General features: G+C 39.5%; 1 protein-coding gene across 1 annotated transcript in view; it reads left to right on the top strand.

The window, feature by feature from the left end:
• The first annotated feature begins 348 nt into the window (after positions 1-348).
• TMEM131 (transmembrane protein 131) overlaps positions 349-20538 on the top strand; it is a 91456-nt gene continuing 71266 nt past the window's right edge. Inside the window, exons 1-2 of the mRNA XM_071746245.1 lie at positions 349-592; positions 19866-19927. Coding sequence (XP_071602346.1) covers positions 421-592; positions 19866-19927 — 234 coding nt within the window. The 5' untranslated portion in view covers positions 349-420. The remainder of the gene's footprint in view (positions 593-19865; positions 19928-20538) is intronic.

Below are 20538 nucleotides of genomic sequence, written 5' to 3'. Positions count from 1 at the left end.
AGACAGTTAACCCTCACAGAAGGCCCTAGAGGCATATATACATATAAACAAACAAACAAACAAAAACAAACGGAAAAAAAACCCCAACTAAACTAAACCCGAACTCCTTGCCCCAGACAAGGGAGTGGACGGCTTGCCCACACTCAAGATGGCTCCTGCTTCCTCCCTCCCTCGGGTAACCCCGCCCCCTCAAACCCGTGGATTGTCCATTCCGCCCCCCACCCCGCCCCGCCTCGTCCTCCCGTGACATCCCCGTCAGAAGATGCAGCTCTCCGCGGGGTTCTCGCCCCTCCCCGCCTCCCTCCCTCCTCCCCGCTCCGCCCTTCTCCCCCCCGCTCCGCCCCTCTCCCCGAGCTCCTCCGCGCGCGCGCCGCGGCCCGGCCGGAGAAGCGGCCGACCCGTACCGGCTGCGGCAGCGCGATGACGGCGAGGCGGGAGGTGGCGGCGGTGGCGGCGGCCGCCTGCCCAGGCTGCCCCGGCTGCCCCCGCTCCCCCTTCCTTCGCACCGGCAGCTGGGCGGCTGCCTGGCGGGGCGCGGCGCTGCGCTTCGCCCTGGCGGTGCTCCTCCACACGGCCCGGGCCGAGAAGGAAGGTGAGACCCAGATTTTCCTTCTTTTCTTGTCCTTCCTTCCTCCCCCACTTCTCCCTCCTTTTCCTCCTCCTCCTCCTCTTCCTCCGGCTACGGTTTGCGGGGCCGTTGGCGGCCGCGGCCCACCCGCTCCCCGGCGGCGATGGAGGCGGTGAGGGGGAAGGAGGCTACCGGCCTCGTCGCCCCTTCCCCCTCGGTGCGGCCGCCGGGTCCCGCTGCCTGCTGCGCGGGGACTCGCTGCCGCTGTGTCTGTGTCCCTGTCCCCGCGGGTACCGGCTTGTTCGGCGGGTCTGCGTGCGTGGCGTGGCGGTGGTGGTGGCAAGGGGGAGTTGCTGACATTTGGGTTGAGCTCGGTAGGGCTCCCTGACAGCGCCGGGGATGGAGCTGCCTTTTAAATTGAAAGAAGAGAGGGGCAAGAAGGGAAGGGAAGCAGAAGGCTTTCTCGCGTTGAGCTGGTTTCCCTGCGGCAGGCTTCCAGTGGGAGACCGAGCCAAGCCAAACAGACGGGCAGAGCTGCCTGAGAAAGGGCAAAACTGCGGGCTCAGAAGTGTACCGAGACCCCTTTGGGCTCCCCCGGCTTTTGACAGGTGCCGGACGCCTTCGCAAGGGCGCTGGCGTGTTCTCCAAACCCGAGTGAAAGTCGGACGGGGACTTCTTAACTTCCAGTGTCGGATTTTGGCACGTTGTCTTTTCATTGTGGTTTAACAAGGAAAAAAGGCCCCGAGCGAAACACCTAAGCATATTCTGTAGCATTGCTGAGAACGGCTTTCAGGCATTTTCAAGGTGCAGACTCATGGTCTACTTAAAAGTGTGACTGCGTGGCAGCGTTAGAAAGCAGCAGAGAAATATAATTTATTACACAAGTAGGTGAAACAGATAGCTTTTAACTGACGAGAAAACTTGCTTTTCAAGCGAGTTGCTGCACTGGAGGAGGTTTTTATTGGAAGGAGATTGAAATGTATCAGGCCAGATGAGGTCCAAGAGAGTGAAACAAAACAAGGATATAAAATAATAATGAGAAGAATATAGAATATAAAAAAATAAGAATGATATGGAATACAGATTTAGTGAGGAGGCTGTAATCATGTCTGTGGACCATACCTGAGGGAAGAAACACATCCTAATAATGCATGTGTCAGAATAAATGTAGATACGCCTTACGTTTTGTAATGAAGAGCTCAGTTTGTAACTTGTTTTTTATAGGTATGATGATCTTGCTATTAAGGTGATAAAATATCAGTTTTGTGTTGGAACCCCTCATGTTCACTTGACTTTGTCTTCAGACATTTAGAAAACAGTATCCTTGGAGTGATGAAAATTAAGTCTGTCACTTCAGTCTGTAGTGTCTCAAGTAGCTAGAAAAGTTCAAACGCTTCAGAAATACCTGGTTTTAACTCTAATTGTAATTTCATTCCTTTACGGGTAGTACCTTATAGGAGTTTATAAGCTTTATCAGTGATGTCATATACCTGTGTGATGGAATGGATGCATGCCCTAAAAGTTGCTACCAGCCATGGCCTGGCTTTGTTAATTTGTAAAAGGGATACTGTTTTCTCTCCATGGACTTCCTGAGCATTCCTAGATTAAACAAAGGCAGGTTTAAATTCACAGAGCGAATTGATATGATTGGAGCCCTTCAAGAAAACTGAATCATTTGTACTGATACCATTTCCTTCTACTAATACAGTCAATTATTTGAAACTTACCTCCAGCAGCACGTATATCTTTTTCAAAAAGGGAATTTGGTTCTTACACAGAACACATTTCTTTCAGTGTGTTTCGATTTATGACACTCAGTTTTCTTCCCAAGCTTTCTGCTGCTTGAGTGTAAGTCTGAGTGATATATTTAAGCTCACTAAGAAGTCTTGGTGTAGTGTTTTGGATTTTGTTTTGTTTTTGTTTTAATTAATTGTTTATGGACTCCATAGAAGAATTCTTTGATGATCTGCATTTCTGGATCACATGTTGAAAACTGTTGTCTTGGAGTCTTCCTTTTGCTCACTGCAATGTCTGTTTATACCCTGGATAAAAGGACAGTGGCACTGTAAAGCAAGGCAAAGTCGATAGTAACTTGTGAGATCCAGTCCCTCAGATCTTAAACTGCAATCTAAGTGCCAGTCTCCAATGGTCAGTAACTGAGCATAGGAGAGGAAAGACCAGTTTGGACAGTGGTCCTTTAGACCAAGGTAGGAGCTCAACATGAAACAGTAGTTCAGAAGAAAGGAGGGGAAGGTGTTTCATGCTCTGTCCTTCAGTGCCTTAGCACCTACCACGTTGTGTCAAGTTAAACATAGTAAGACACAGTTCAAAAAAATAATTATCTGGAAGTAAGGAAATAGCTAGAAATGGCTCTTTCATTCCCCAAATGTAGACATACATGTTTCAGTACAGCTGCAGGAAGGAAGCTGCTGTGGAGAGGAATTAGAACTGAGGTTGAACATTCTCACTTCTGTGCTGTTTCTGCATAGCTGAGTTGAAGGTGACTGTAGTGAGACACAGTGCAGCATATATTCCAGAGAAGTTGCTACAGAAAAAAATGTATAGAAGTAGGTACTCAGAGAAAGCATAGTAGTGAGAGAAGCATAGATCAGGATGTCACTAAATAAATGGAAAAGATTAAGGTCGAGGACACCATATACCTCTTACCTTGTGTGTACATGAGGAGAAACTGGGGGAAAGATGGAACTGGTGCACTGAAGAGTAATGCTGGCTTCATGCTTCTATGGAGGAGCAGCAAGCAGATCTTTATGGAGCTGTTGTGAATAGGAAGAAGATTGATGATGGAGTATTCCAGGTTGACATGACTGCTTCTAATCCCCAATCTTAGAGTTTGAGGGTAAAAATGTAACATTAATGGGTTTGGCATTTGTCTAACTAGAAAGCAAAATTGAAATCTTCTGTGTATAAAAGCTGTAAATCAAGGTTGGAGGGAACACTGATATTGCTGTGCTAGAGAAATGGAACTGGCGGAAAGTATCTGGTATCTGGACAAATATGAAAGCAGAGAAAACTGCATGTGAACCAGCTGAAAAAAGCCTAAACATCAGTTTCAGACTAAACACTGATATGTGGTGGGTTGTTTGGTTGTGTGTAGGTTTTTTTGTTTTGTTTTGTTTTTTTGTTTTGTTTTTTTCTTGTCTAGCTGGGTCCCTAGTGCGCATGTATTTCTTGAGGAATGAGTAAGACTGAGAATGTTGTAAAAAAAAAAAAATTTTTTTTTCAGAAATCTCTGAGTCCATAGCAAAAGAATGACATGGCAGGAAAAAAAATCAGCATTCAGCCTCAAAGAGCTTTTTGCCATTTAGAAGCAGCAAAAAATAACTTGAGTTTCTTTTGCAAATACATATGCTTTTCAGGCTTTTTGTAGGCTCATCCTCCTTCTAAGTATAATTATAACATTCTGTATTGCAATGTGAATTGAGGACAATTGTCAGTTTATATTTCAGTATATGTATGTTTTGTTTTGGGTCTTGTTTGGGAATTTCTGTTATTTTTTCATTGTTGGTTTTTTAGAGGAGTTTCTGGGGTTTCTGGTTAAAGGAAGCTGCAGCAATGCCATAAACTCCATGGTCAGTAAATTGTTTTGAAGAGAGATGTCTAGCATCCCCATGCTTTTTTATCTGAGAACTGTTTTGTGTTTGTTCCTTTGTTTGCATTAATTTGGTTTGTTCTTTTTCTTTTCTAAATCTTAATTTTATACAACTAAGTTTCTTTTTTTTTAACAGCTTTTTGCTTGGCCAGCAGACTGAAAGTCTATTGAGACTATTTTGATATTTCTCTTACCTATCCACCTGCTCACAGGATTGATCCAGTCAGAGCAAAGCTGTGTTCAGTCCCTTACTGTAACTTTTGAAGTTCCATCTTTCCCAAGATCTGGGAAAAATTTCTATTTAAGTATCTGAGGCCTGATATCAGGTCAGTGAAAATGCAAAATGTTTGGTGGTTGTTTTGGGGTTTTTGTGTGTTAGTTTTTTTGTGGTGTGTTTGTTTGTTTATGTTTTATTACTAAAGCATGATAGGTAAAATAATCACAGAAGATCAGGAGGAAGCTGCTACCAGAGCAGTGCATTGGGATGCTGGTGTTCTGGTTCCATTTTTGTCATTCTGTCTAGTCTGAGACAAGTAGCTTTTCCTTCTTGCTTTTTACCAGTATCTAAAATGGCAGTCCAGGATACTTCATATGAGTGTCATAAGCAGACTAGTGCTGGAAAGTTATGCGGGAGAAAGCTTATAGATTTAAAATAACATTATAAAAAACCTCTTCACATACACTGCTTGTTTGTCATATCCTGCTGTCAGAACTAACATATAGCATGCTCCCATTCATTTTCATACTGGTGTTTTGACTCTTGCTTAAATCAAAATAATATCCAGAGTGACCCCAATCAAACTGAAAACACTCTAGCAGCTGAAGCAGCACATCTAAATCATGAATAGTGTGGGAAAAACACAGTAAATAAAAACTGACCAGGCTGTCTCACTGTTACTGAAATTTATGTATGGGAGAGCTGACTAGATTTGCACTATGTCTTTGCTCTGTTGAATACTAAATATTAACCATGTGCTCAGATTGAAAGTTTTTATGCTGTCTGCAGAGTCTTTGGGCTAAATTAAATATAAGGGAAAGTTATAATGCAGTGAATACAGAGTTGAGACCCCCTTCTTTGTGATCTTCTGCGCCATCTCCAAATGACTGCTGTTGCCTCCTCTGCATCTCTTTCTTCCTTATGTCTCGTTATAGTGCATGTGTGAAGCAGACTGAGATACCCTCACCTGTAAGCTCAGTTGAAGGGTAGTGTGCTGCAGTTCAGATCATGAGCTCCTGAAGGAACTTGCTACTTATTTGTGTAGTGTCTAGCATGATGAAGCATCTCCAGTTTGCAGAAGTCTGTAGGCATTGCTTAACTGAAGCTTTCAGTTGTTTGGTGTCTTTTTGTTTTGGTTTGGTTTTTTTTGTGATTGATTGCCAGTATTGCAATATGAATTACTTTGTGTCATTTGGATACATTTGTGCATGTTAAAATTTCATCTGTTTGCAGTAAAGCTGGGGCATTTGCTGTGTCACTTTATTTCAAAACCCACCCAATTTTAATCTCCTGAGAGGGATGCATGTTGTGATTCCATGGTGTGATTTGCTAGGTCTACCAGTCTGAAGACTCTTACACCTTAAACTTGGTAAATCAGCTGGGAGTTTGACAGTGAGTGGTGGATGGTGTGCTTCATGCATAAGTAAAAACTGTGTGACTGAAGCACAGGCTAGAACCAGTTTGGTTTGTTCCTGTGCTTGTGGGTTCAGCAAGAATAAAAAGTCAGTAAAGATCCCTTATATTTCTCTTGCTAGTAACTCCTATTCAGTGTGGCATGTCTGACTTTGTCAGTCTACAGCATAAACCTACCTGGGTGTAACAGGACCTGTGAGAAGGTGTTTTTTGTTGGTTTTTTTTTTTTGGTATTTTTTTTTATTCTTTCTTAAATACAGCATTTGAGGTATATCTGTACTCTTCATGGTAATAAGTGGGTGCACTCAGAACTGGACTGGGTAATACCTTGAGCAGCCTGCTCCTGGACCTGCTCTGACCATGCAGCTGGGCTGAAGGCCTCTGGGGTCACTTCTAGCTTGTGTTGTCCCATAGTTCCAGAAGGTGAGTGCACCAGGTGCTTATTATGGAAGCAATTGATTTGGTCCATTCACCCCTGGTAGTCACAAGACTGGAGTTGAAACGACAGTTATTTTAAAAGAACCTTCTGGTTTTGTTTTCTGTTTAGTTTCATTTTGGTTGGTTTTTTGTTAGGTTTTTTTGGGGGGGGGGGGGCGGATTTGTGTGATTTTTTTTTTTTATATATATATTTATATATATATATTTATATATTTTTTTAATTTGTGTAATAGAATATGCCTAGACTTCTTAAAGCTACTTAAAAAAATCCAAACTTGGTTTAAGTTTTTTTAGAAGTTATGTAAGTCAGGAGGTACAGCAACCAGTGGTGTTAAACAGGTTAAATTACCATTTGAGGGAATGGTAATAGGAGACATAGTTGTAGACTAACACTGTACCAATTTAAATAGTTTGAAAGACTTGTTTTCACTGAACCTCTTATACCCGTTGGTCATCAACTTGACCTTTTAGATCCATAGATCTGAAGTAGGATGAGGTCCTTGTAGAGGAGGGTGGTAATGAAGAAAAGAATGGCTGAGAAAAGTTCTCAAAGAGGAGGTTTTTAAAGAGGGAATTTTAGCTTAAAATGGAAATCTTTCTTGTTTCCTTTCAGGCATACTCTGTTGGAAACAGGTAGTTTCCTCAGTGTGAAATTGGATGGTTTAATGTGACTGGCTTATGAAATTTATTTAGTTTTGTAAAATATAAGCTGAAGACTAAAAATGTCTGGCTCAGACTGAAAATGATACAAGATACTGATACAGAGATAAAGAAATTGGCTGTTCTTTATGACATCTACTTTCACTAGGGGATCTTTGGGTCCCCTGTTTGAGATGTTGGTGTAGTATGTTAAGTGATTTTAAAAAATGGTTACCTTAAGCTTGCAAATAAGTACTAAATCATCTCCATGAATCAGTAATGTACACCAAAACACTGCACAAGTATTTGCAGGTGGAATTTGTAGATAATGATAAGCTACCCAGACAATTAGATGGACTGCAGCATGTTTGATTTTGGTTTATTCCCAGCAGTGGTTCATGCTCCACCTTGGAGACTGGTTACAAGGAGTTCCTCTTGGTTCTATTCTGGGACCTGTCCTGCTTAATATCTTTGCCACTGATCTGGAGCTGGATTACACCAAATCTGTGGAGCAGTTGATATGCTCAAGGGCAGGGCTACATTTCAGAGAGATCTAAGCAGGATGGAGCAATGACCTGACAGGACATTGATGAAATCTAAAAAGGACAAATGTGAAGTCCTTCATATGAGAAAGAATAACCAATTGCAGGGGATTAGGACTGGAAATGTTATACTTGAGTCAGCAATGTACCCTGGTAACATACAGGAGTGTAGCCACTGGGCTGAACAAAGTTATTATTCCTGTTTACTCAGCACTTAATAGACCACACCTAAACCACTGCATCCAGTTTTGCTCTCTCCTGTCCCACTAGAAGTCCTTAAATGCCAGGAGTGGGTACATGACCTATGAAGAGAGGCTGAGGGATGCAAAACTGCATGAAGATGAGGCTTTGGAGGGACCTCACGGCAGCCTGCCAACATCAAAGTAAAGATTATGAAGAAAACAGAGCCAGACTTCTCCCAGAGCTGCATGGCAGCAGCCTAGGAGACAGTAAAGTGAGACAGGGGAAGTTGGGAAGTTTGTTTTGCACCCAGAGGTCCTGGTCTGTGGTCATGTGAATAAGAAAGGCACTCGGACATGGTGAAGTATCATTGGAAATGCTATTTATTAGTGTTTACGCTATAAAGAGAGGATAGTATAGGTAATTTTACATGTTTTGATCTTGAGAACCCTGAGTTGTGTAGCATCAAATGGGCCTCCAGTCCATGTGCAGAACACCTTGCAGACTATATCCATAGAAAGGGTTACCTTCCAGCCACTGCTTCGTTTCCTTAGAGGAATACTACTCTATTTATCATTTCTGCTGGCAAGCAGAAGGGATGCTCACATGAGAACTTTGAGGTGCCTTTTAAGCTAAAGGCATGGCCACCCAGGTTGCACAGTTGCCAGTACCAAGGGGGGGCTGCCTGCAGGCTCCTCTTACCACAAGGTGGCTGCATTTTTTCTGCAGCCAGTGGTTATGTGCAGTGCAGCGTGGACCTGAAAGCTGCCCTGTACATACAGCACAGTGCAGGTCCAGTGCTGCTGAGCCTAGCTCTTGTGTGCATCTCTGACATCTCAGTCTACTGTGGTCTGCCAGCCAGGATCACTGCAATGTTCTGGCTTGGCAAAGTGATGCTGTATTTCACCATAGGCACAGACAGGCGTGGACACAGATTCCTCCTGAAAGACATGGTGGAATCTCTGACCTTGGAAGTTTTAGAGGCTCAGCAAAACTCTAAGCAACACTGCCCAAATTCAGTGTCCATTGTTCTTCAGAGGGTTAAGTTAGATGACATCTTAAGATTCATTCTGCTGTCGTTGCTCTGTCTCTGTGTTTTGGTCTCCCTCTTAGTTGCAATAACTTTGTTGAAACTGATGGGCATACTTGTAAAACAGGAGAACTCTGGGTTTCCACTACAAGTCCATGGTGAAATCAGAGTCATGGTAGTAGTAATTTAGATACAATTGAGATAGAAGTGGAACTGTAATTGAATCCAGGAAGTTTCACACATAGCTGCATTGATAAATAAATAGAATCATAGGATGAAAAAAATAACCTTGTTGGCCATTCCTTGCTTCTGTCTCCATACATCATCACATAGGCTCCATCTGGCCCCCTTATTTTCATTCTTTCTCTTGAAAATATTGTTTCCACAGGAATATTTCTATATGTCGTTCATGCAAAGTATAATATGGCCATTACTTTCCATCTTCATTAGCTGCTGGTAATATGACAATAAGATTGGTAATATGACAATTGACAACATGTGGCTGACATCTTAATACATAAGATGTATTAAAGTAGTACTTAATCTTTGCAGCTTGTATTTCTGAGGCAATATGGAGAGACATGGATATTGAATGTTGCCAAGTATGGCTGATCCTTTCTTGCAGATGGAAGCCATTTTCTTCTAGCATGTTTCATTGGTGTTCTGGCCCTGTGTATAACTTGGTCTGTAGAGACATCAATGGACACAAATTACCATTATCTAGTGAAACCCTTGTTCCCAGCCATCCTGATACTTAATTTGGTGATAGAGAGCACTGAAAGACTTTCTGCCCTCTAAATGTTTGCTCCTAAATAAGAAAGGTGTGTTGGGACTTTTATATTATGATACAGTTGCTTTTGTATTATATGGTTTGTCGGTTGCCTTTCATAAAGCTTCAGTAGGTCATGATCTGCCCAAATAGCTTTGGCTAAGCTGTATCTTCCAAATTAGTGAAAAGATTAATAACTCGCTTTGTTTGGAGGGAAACCTGGTTATGTTTGAAACTAAGAGAAAAATTGTTTTCATTGACAGGACTGAATCTTCACAGGTGAAGTTACTCTGCCAGTTAGTACTACTCAATATCACTATCTGATGGAGAAAAGACTGAAACTGTGAGTTTGTGAGGGAAAATTTGATCAGAGTTCCAGTACCTGATGAGTCCCATGAATTCTTCATTTAATTAAGCTGAATTTCTTTAGGGAAAGATGCACCATGGTAAGGCATTTGGAAATTGAACAACAACAAAAAAATCTATTTACTTAGCATAATTTAATTTTGATTTAAAAGTACCTGTATTGGGAAAAAAATTTCTAATGTTGAAGGGCCATTTAATCTGGCAAGGGTGTGCATATTTAGGTTGAGACTTGGTGCTAGGCATGTCGAAGTAGAAATGAGAGGTATTTTTGTGTGAAGATAATTGACTGGTGTCTTAGTTAAGGGTCAGTTTGGTGATGTGGGGTATCTGTAATCCTTAAAGTAGAATCAGATGTCTCTTCAAAGCATATTCTGTAACTAAGCCAATGGGTTTGCAATTATCGGGTGAAACTGTGATCTGTGTTGTGCAGGGTGTCAAGCTAGTTTATCCTAGCAGTTCTGAATGAGTCTGACCAGAAGTGATTGTTTATTTACTTCTGAGGGGAATTGCTTCCAAGGTATTTTGGGTAGGTGAATTGAATTTCAGTAGTTAAACATACTTATCTTATTTAATTTCCTTATGTCTACTTATACCTCCTAATTTCTTATTAATGTTTTCAGATTTTTTTTCCTCAAAACTGGTAATTCTCTATTTTGTTTCATTCTTGCCCCGTATTTTATCTTCTTTCAAAACTGGCTGCAGCTGTTGTTCTCTACACATTTCTTCTCTGACTTTATCAGACATTACCACCAGCTTTTTCCTGCTGGTCTCTGTTCCCACGTGGGAAGTGAACAGACAGCTTTGCCAATCAATAATTAGCATTACTGCCACATCATTAACATTAAGGCTTTAACATCAGGCATTTCCTACCTTTTCTCAGCCTTCCATCATTGTGTTTATAGACTTGGTATAGTCCCTTATTAAGCATTGTATTGCTGGTTTTTGACTTGGCCTCCAGGCTTAATAGCTGTGGACCAGTGGCCACTTGGCTAACAGTTGCCACATGTGCAGAGAGGGTGGGGATGCTCTCCTCCCTCCCAGTGGTTGTTCTCCATGGTTTAGTTTAGTCTTACCCAAGTCAAGCGTGCTATGCAGCAAAATCTAAATGAGTGTGTTGTCCAGGTTCTCTTGCTCTTCTCTAAGGTCATAGACTTCCACCCTGGTAAGTGCCTGTAAAAGAAATGGGGTGTGCCCCCCTAATCTGCAGGGAGCAGAGCAGAACACTGTCAGTAAGTAGGGCACTCTTGCTGTGGCACAGCATCAGTCAAGCTGAGTGATGTAAAGTGTTCTCTGTAGCAAGGTAGGAGTAGGGACTGAAAACCACAAAGCACAGCTGTAGCTCTTGCATGATTGCATTCACATTGCCAGCAAGACATTTAAATGTCAGGAGGTGTCTCTCTGGTGCTGTTGTCTTCCCGGGTTTTTTTTTAAACTCTGAAAATCCCATCCTCCTTCCCCTTTCTACAGTGTAGAGAACAATTCTTGTTCTTACTGTGGGTTTATTAAGGTCATTAATTAGCCTGGATGTAGCATTTAAGTAGGTCTTTGCGCTGTGTTGGCTTAATCCATTTTTTGAATAAGTGTGTTTCATAGGTCTATTCAGTGGCCAGTTTCATAGGAGTGCAAGTTTAGAAGGCTGACTTTAATGGTAACATTTACAATTATTATAATTTAATGCACTATTCTCCTGAGGCTGCAGAATCTATCAACTGACCGTCATTTATTTTAAAACACATTAAATATTTCTGTATGCTGAAATGGATAAAATTCCAATAAATTCATGTTATCTGTGAACAAATTAATTTGCAGAGCTGCATGAGTAGTAAAACTTAGTGTCATGACTAGAAGTTTCTGATCTAAAATTTGTGATGAAGATATCAGAATAGTTTGGAAGGGCTGCTTCTTTCCCTCTCTCATTGCAGGACTGACTATCTTGTTTTTGAGGCTAATTCCAATTAATTTTATGTCTGTATAGTCTCAATCAAGACAGTTATAGGGATATAACCTAATTTCACATATTGAAATCTTAAAATACTTTAAATCATCATTATTAGGAAGAGTAAAAAGATGTAATTTGTATGGCCTGAGGGCAGAAAAAAGGTTGCTATTTGCAGATGTTGAGTTTCTCTTTAACTTCCTTTTAATTTTTTTCCCTCTCTTCAAATGATTTATGAGAAGTTTCCATGAGTGTCTGAAGTATTGTTCTCTTTGGCTTAAAAATAATGTGTGCTAAAGTCTTTCTCCAGATGTGAGAATTATCTTTTTTTTTAAATATATTAAAAAATGTTTTTTCTCAGTCCTGCTCCCCTACTAAATGTTCATGAAACACCAGAATTGGATATGATTTCTTGAGAAGCATTTTGGAGCCAGCAGTTAAATGTCTTTGGAGGAAGACTTACTGACATGTTTAAAAGTAAAGCACTAACTTAAGGCAAAAGTTTTAAATGGGAATCTTAAAGCATCTAGCAAAGTAAAGTAGTAGCATTTGATTAATTTTAAGTGAAATATTGTGATAATTGCTACTATCTGAAATAGACTATTTTTGTTGATAGCAGATAACTTTTAAAACTTCCTACAAAAAAATTCAGTTTAAACTAAAAATTAGTCTGCTAAAGTGGATGAAAATACAATTTTCTGTAAGGTGGAAATACAGGCTCAGCAGAGAATAATTGTTTGAGAATAAATGTATTTGAATGCAGTGTGATTACTTTTTCCTGTCCATCTAAAGTAGTTTTCATAGGAAAATAGATGAAAAAAAGGAGACTCTCTCCTAGGTGTATTAAGTGTTACTTTCAGTAAACTTTTTTGTTTCTAGGTGTGTTTCTGTGGCTTTATTCCAAGGACATAGGTATTGCACAACACATCCAGTCAGTGCAAGATGTCTAAAAGAAAACTTAAAGAAGTTGCACCATCTCCAGAAGTGTGAAACAAGTGGTGTGAGCCAGATATTTGAACTCTGTCCTTTGGATAGAGACCTTCTTCCTTTCTTTCTCAGGCTGTGTGGTAACTTCATTGTCTGTCTGAGGCCTGTGTTCTGAATCAGCATTGTGCTGTCACTTTCTGTTTTGTAACTGGCTCTAAAGCCTGAGTTGATCAATGAATTCCTAAAAATCTGCATCAGCCTTAACTGTGTCAGGAAAAAAAAAATGAATAAATGCTATGTGACAGCTCTTGTTTCCAGGAAAGGGCCTTACTGCATAAAGAAGCTTGCATGTCAAGTTGGAATTGACACATCAGTAAGTTGGCAAAAGATTATATGCAGACTTAGTTGGCCAACAGTGTTTACACTCCAGTTTTTGTTGTTGAGTGCACTAAAATACAAATTATTCGACCTTTTTTTCTCCATCACCATAAAATAGTGAGTTGTGCACTCTGGTAGTGCAGTGCAAGTGTGCTACTATTTCTGTGTAGCTTGTATTAATTTGGGCAGAAGTTGTTGTGTATAAACTTATTTGACTGATATCATAAAAATAACATTTTATTATCAGTAGTACAAAATGAGGTTTTCAATGAAAATTCCATCTTTTGCTATTTACATAATATATTGCTTTTAAATTTCAGGTTATGTTTAAAGTTCATTGTCTAGGAATGCTTCTATTTCAACTCTAGTATGTACAGAGAAGATAAAAATTTTGCAAGCTAGTTTTTTGAGGGATGGTAATTAGGGGGTTTAATAAAGAAAAAAGTTAATATGTTTTTATGTAAAAAGACATGAAAGTGAGCTATTTTTGCGTGTGGTCTTTGCTACTTGTATTTACTGTCTTGGCTGTGATGGCACTTAATGAGGTCTGTCGGAAGAATTATTGGTTTATCTTCTTTATTGACTACTGGAAAAACCACAAGTGAATTGACTATGTAAGTGCAGAGGATTTAGCTGGAAAGGGTGCCTGCAGGCTGGTGATTCTCTCTTGGAGTCTCTTGCCTGAGATCTTCTTGCCTATCTCATAAGAGAACCATGAAATAATTTGGTTTGGAGGGGACCTCTAAAGGTCATCTAGTTCAGCCTCCCTGTTTTGCATTTCCAGTGAACCTGTGGGGTTGTAGACAGAAATTGATAGCAGCAGGCTGATAGCTGCACTGGCTTTTGCATCTTGGAGAACAGCTCTTTTTTTAAACAGCTTTTACTGTGTTGAGCACTGAACTGGGATTTATTTCTTGAGATTCACCAGGCTTTTGTATTCTTGAAGCCTATACAAATGGTAGCTTGCATTGCAGCATAATACGGGTGTTTCGTTTCTTTTTTTTTTAATTTGTTTTTGGGTTTTTTTTTTTTTTTGTTTGGTTTTGGTGGGTTTTTTTGGGTTTTGGTGGGTTTTTTTATTTGGGTTTTTCTTGTGTGTGGTGTATATATATATATTTTTTTTTTTTTACAATGTAATTTTCCTTTCATAATAATGGTATTTTATCACTCTGTATCCACCTGCCTTTATTTCACTTGCTGCTCAGTTTTTCAGTGTTCAGGATAATTGAAATTGTGTGACTATGCATAAGCAGTTAATTCATGGTCAAAGCTTTAAAACCAACTCGTCCAGTTCAGTTGTGCTGTTCAACCGGTAGTGATACAAGTGCTGTAATTACAATTGCACCGACAGAAGTGAGTGACATCTAGCACATTGTAATTGGCTCATGTGGTTATAGTTACCTTGAAGTGAGCTTAGTCATTAAAACAAAGGGTTAGAAACTGGACTTCTTTTAAAAGGGCTTAGTGTAAATTAGGAGAGTTTGAAATAATTTATCTGGCCCTATTTTAGTAAGTTGGGACTCTATTTCCAAAACTGGGAGAAAATTCATAGAGTAGATCATACTGGGTTTTATAAATACAGTTATAAAAAATTAGGAAATTAATTTAGAAGAGTTAAGGGAGAAGACAGTTTTTGCAAATGTGTAAGAGGACATATTATGGTGATTAGCATAAAAATCAATAAAAGCATTGTGTTAGGAAGTAGCTGTCCCAGAACTAAGTAATATTTCAAGGTTAGTTTTTTTATAAGTGTATATGCCAGAATCTACATTGCTATTGAAATTGGGATTGGCAGTAGCTAAATGAAAGCAAAATTTGCAAAGCCACCTTAAAGATGAGATCTCGATCAGACTAAGCCTCGTAGCATGTGAACCATGGAAAACTTTTTTTATCATTGTGCACCAAGAGTCTTGGCACACTCAGTGGTCTCGCATTACATGCAAATATGTTCTGTTATATGTAATTCAGGCACATCTAGAGCCTAGTGTTGGCTAAACTTAAGTCCCTGTTCTCTTTGGAGGATTGCAGGATTTAAAAATTGTCTTCTTGTTACTTGATGCTTCTGTACTTAAGGTAAAATATAAAAGGCTTGGAAATAGGAATGTGTTTGAGCAAAATTTGGCTGCTAGCTAAATAAATGTGTGAGAAGATGCTGTTTAAGCTTTGAAGAATTCAAATTAATTTGGTGTCTCTTTACACCACTGTTTCCATTTTTATTTCTTCAGGTGTTTACTGTCGAGCACTGATGTTGGAAAAGGCAGGGGGAAGCATTTATAAATCTACTAGTACTAATGACTGGATAGTGTTTTTACTGTTCCAGAAAGCTGTGGTTTGTGGGGCCAGGGTTACAGCTGTGGTGGTGGTTTTTGTTTTGCCATTTTTTGAAGAGTTTGTAAAAGCTTAGAAAATTCTCTCTATAGAAATAAATGGTTTGGAGCAAGTGGAAAAAACTACATTCAGTCTTTTTCTGTTATCTTTTACGGTCTTTTCATAGAATGGCTGACCTAAGCAAAAAAGTTACATTTTAAAGGCTGTACATTGAAAACATAAAATGAAAGTTTATGCATTTTTAGAGTTTGCTGCTGCTTGTGCCACTTCCATTAATAGTGACAGAGAGAACAGAGGAAACTGGTATATGCAATTTATAAGTTGGAAAAGTTTGACCCTGAAATTACTTAATGTCCTAGTAACAAGAATGACTGAAATTTTCATGGATTCTTGTGAATCTGTTAAATTTGATTCTTGAGGGTGCTTGAAAGGGTAAAGGTTTTTTTCTTCTGAGAGGGATCTGTGTATACCCCTTAGAAAAATATACTCTTTTCACCAGGGATGAGAAGGAAGGGGAGACTGATTCTTCTGACCTTAGTCTCTGGATATGAATGTTTATCCTGGAAACTTCTTTGGGCTGTGAACATCCTAATAACATTTTAAGTTTGACTAACAAGTATTACAACCAGCCTTCAGGGCTTCAATTGCCTGTAGGGTCAGGAAGAAATTATTTTCCTAGTGTGTAATTTGGCTTCTTGGCTGCTGATTTGTGCAGAGGCAGATCCCTCTGTCACAACTGAAATGCTTCCTACCCCAAATGTTATGTTGTGCCCCTCTCTCAGCAGTTGCCAGTCATGTGGCAGGGGTGACTGAAATGGCACAGTCAGCAGATCTTAATTTGTTGCAGTTTACCATTCCTGAGTATTAAAGTATTTGCTACAGCATTATCCTGATAATGGAGCATGATGGTATCAGCCTGGACTTCGGGAAGTTTTTCCAGGAGAAATGGTTAGGGACTTTGGCAAAGCAGTCATCTTCCTCGTGGCATGGGACATGGTTCACCGAATAAAGCATGCCCAAGTGATCTCATTCTTAATTGTTTGCAGAGTCTTTTGGCATTGGTAATAACCTATTCTCTCTTGGTGACATAGATATTTTGTGTAAAAAGACAGAAAAGACTATTTTTGGACTTGCACTGCAAAAGTCTGTGAAGTTTCCTTAGCTCGTGGGGTACAAGTGCAAATGGTGAGTAACTGCTTCTAATTCTGGAAAGGGCAAGTACTCAAAAGGAAGCATTCTGCTCCTCAGGCACCGTCTGCATTTCACTTTGAAGAAGCTTCTGACCTCCCTGGTCCTTATTGAACAGTTTGAGAGCTGCTCTTAGAGGGATTTGGGTGATTCTTTATGACTTGTCAGTGGAGCTTCTTTAAAATGTAATTGGCTTTGTCTCATTTGAATGAGGTGACTCGGTTGCTCCACTCTGAATTGAGTCGGAGAAGTTAGTTGCAAAAACAAGCTTTCATCTCACAAAGGTGTAGGTATTTACTTGTAATTTCCTTGCTTTCATGACAGTAGATACAGGTAGATAAAGCAGAAACAAAAGGCTCGAGAGTTAGTCTAAAACAGAGTAAAAGGTACAACCACAAACTTCATCATGGTCTGAGTTGCCATGCGACTGCTGCAGAATGGCCAGCAGCCAGGTTTTGCAGTGCATCTGACTTCACCTGGCACTGTCATCTGCTCTCTGAAAGCATTTCTTAAATTATATAAGTTTGAATGGCACTTCTATTTAACAGTGCTGTCCACTCAAAATATTCTCTAACATCTGCTGCTCTATTCAAAAGGTGCAACAAAGATGAAATAACTTCAGAGTGACTGCCAGAGTGTTCTGGGTTTGCAGAAGGACTGCCTGTGTTCAGGCTGCTTTGTTAGAAGGTTCTGCCTCGTTCCTGTGAGCTTCTCTGTGTTAAACTCAGGGAAGAATTGTTGCTGCTTTCTGTTCTTTCTACCTATAGTGTATAATATTTAAAATGGGGAAAATGGCTCGAAAATACTGAGAATTTGTAGTTCTATGTAAAAACATACATCTGAAGAAAGAACATTTTGTGATTTACATGTTAGTGATAGATTATGAATGTAAAGAATTGTTTTCTGATATTTTTGGGTGCCTCAAGTCACAGTCAGATTCTGTGCATTTTTTGTTTCAAGAGCAGAAAGCTAGAAGATGAAAGAATGCAAAAAAAAAATCCAACCTCAGACTTGCAATTCTTTTTGAATGTCAGGAAAGTGTGCATGACATTTCTATGAAATTGTGTTGCACTGTCGTACTTTGCTAACCTAACATGTCAAATCTTCATTTTCCTATTTCTTGTGTTGTACTTCTCTTATAGCTTTTTGAGTTGTTAACCAAAAAAAAAAAAAAAAAAAAAAAAAAAGGCAATTTGTATGTCTTACCTATGTATTGCCAGTTAATTTAGCAAGAATTCACTTTTTCTAGGATTAAACTTTCAACTAATAGACCTGTTCCAGAAATTTAGGCCAAAATCTTCCTAAGCTGCAGAACTTGATCTTGTAACAGATGTTTAAATTCTGTTTTGATTTGGTTTTGTTTTAATCTCTTGTCCTGTCTTCTGTGTAGTTGTTCAGTATAAATAATTGACCAAATCCCTAATTCTTGGATTAAGGATGACATTTGTGTGTGGTTTTGTTTGTTTGTTTTAATCATTAATGTAGTAACAATAAATGCACACAAAAATATCAAGGATATTGCTGACATGACTGACTACTACTGCTCTTGTCACTGCAATATTTTCTGACCTGTATATTGTTTATACTCTGAGCCCCCTTCCCCTCTCTGGTGATTTTTCACACATCAACATGAGCTGTGTTGCTTTCTAGGCCTGTGTCATTAAGCATTAGAATTCTGTGGTATGGAAGCTTGGAAAGTCATTGTATAGAATTTTGTTGTTTGGGGTATTTGGTTGTTGTTGTTTGGTTTTTTGTGGCTTTGTTTTTTGTTTGTTTTTTCTGGGTGTGTGTACTACAAGAGACCTTTGGACATAACAGCACCAATCTTCAGTTTGTGATAACTTTCTTTTGATCATGTGAAAGCAGGGTTGTGGATTTTGTACCTTTAGGAGAAGGTGTCAATATTGGAAGAGTCAGGTGTAGAATGGGATGGCAAACAGTGATAAGTAGCAGATTGAATTTTGGGTGCTGAGTGAGCTGTCACTAAAGCTGCCAGTGAGGAAATGGCTTTGGACAAATACATGTCAAAAATAGAGTTTCTCTCTGTGGTAGGTTCCTATACTCCTGTCCACCAGGAGGGCTTTTTTATTATTTTTGCTTTCAGGGAAGTAATGTCCCTTTTTTCTTTTAAAGCATCAGAGACAAGTGGCTATGGTGGTGAACCTTACAATTGTTTCTGATAAAACACTGATCTTCAGAGTGGGAGGTGGAGGTTTAGATTTTCCATTTCAGACTGGGATGCAAATTCCATCTTCCAGAAGCACACACTATGCTTCTGTGTGCTGAGAAACCTTTAACCTTCTTCCTGTTGAAGGTGTTCCTCTTTGTTGAAAAGACAGATGTGTTCTGACTCCAAAATTCATCTAGTTGAATGGTAAAGACAGTGAGGGGAAAAAGAGGGTAGGGGAAGAGTGTACTTATAGGGATTTTTTTTCTTTTTTTTACAATAAAATTTTCTGGTTTAAAGTTGTTACTGTATTTTATCCTAAAGACCTACTTTTTGTGTGTGTGTGAACAGTCCTGGGGGCTAAAATGCAGACATTTCTGAATTTTTTTCTTCTTTAAAACAATCATTCTTGTACAGATTATTGTATTTTGCAGCAAGGGCATTTCCCTCCTTAATTTGCCTTTAAAATAAAGTAGCATTCCTATATTTTGAGAGAACTGAAGGGTGACGGCCTGACCAAACCTTTAAGAGGAGATGAGTGTAGGAAGAATGCCTAATTTGAGGATCCTGTATGTGACTGAGGCATGAACTTCTCATCAAGTTCAGTTATATAATACAAACACTTTTAAGCAGTTTCAAATTTTATTCCATTACTGTCAGGATGGGAGAGAGTTCTTGCCATGCTGAGGATGAAGGAACAGTACAACCAAGACTTCCTGGATATACAGTTGGTGTTTTAGGAACATAAGTGTCAATGAATACCATTTTTAAGTATTGGAATTCTTTGTGGGCTTAGAGGTACTAAACTTAGTTTTTCAGGCACCTAGTCAGTCATACTGGTTGAAGTACTGAGTCAGTTTGGTACAACCACCATGTTTAGGGAACATAGAAGGAATTATTCCCTTTGGAGTTAAATACTTTTATGTCAAAATACTGATTTGTGAAGTGTCAGACTTACTAATACGAGAATCTTGGAATTAAGGCTCCCAGAGCTAAAAATAGTATCATGGACTAATGTTTGGTAGTTCATTAGACTGTGCTGTTATTATGGATTGTCATAGCTCTGTCTACACAATGAGGTACAGCTGGTTCTAGGTATTTTAAGTTGCTCTTCTTAATAACAAAGTGTTTTTCTCTTAAGTAACTTAGTTTTTTGCTTTTCTTCTCAGCTTTCATCCAGTCGGATGGCATAATAGAAATGCTGCGTTTTGATGAAGGAGACCTATTGCAGGTATGTAGGCAGAGAAAATAATCTGAACCAGTAGCAATTCATCATCTTTTTCATAGCTCCATTTTGAGACTTATTGGGTGAGTGGATTTTTGAAAATAAGCAAACATCAAATTTAAGTCCTAAAAACTTTTGGACCTTCTAGAGTTAATTTCAGCAGTATTCTTTGGTGTGTCCTGAGGTTCTGGTTGCCTGACCTCTTATTTTGGGAAGCTGGTGAAGTTCACTGTGGGATTTGTCTGGCCTGTTTGTCCAGGTTTTTCTTTTCCTCAAAAAACCTGCAGGATGCTTTGTGTTTAAGACTAATCCTTGTGCAGAGTTGGGATGCAATGGGGCAGTGCAAACAGAGGAACTGAGAAGTGCTGTGAGATTCCCAAATGGAAAGGGCGCCCTTGGGACCATGACATCACTGAGTTCAAAGAAAGTTCAAATTACTGCAGTTAGGTGATTGCTGTTGCAAATACAGATTTTTTCAGATATAGTGTTGCTATCCTTCTCCCTTTTGGGAGTCAAAGTAGATGAAAAGTTAACTTTAAAGAATATGTGCTTATATTTTTGAAATGGTAGTAGTAATTGGGATTAAATACATAGCAACATGGCTTGATACTTTAAAG

This window comes from Heliangelus exortis, chromosome 1 (genome assembly GCF_036169615.1).
Source record: "Heliangelus exortis chromosome 1, bHelExo1.hap1, whole genome shotgun sequence".
Classification (NCBI taxonomy): Eukaryota; Metazoa; Chordata; class Aves; order Apodiformes; family Trochilidae; genus Heliangelus; species Heliangelus exortis.
The sequence above is the reverse complement of the archived record's forward strand: the minus strand, read 5'-3'. Positions and strand labels throughout refer to the sequence as shown.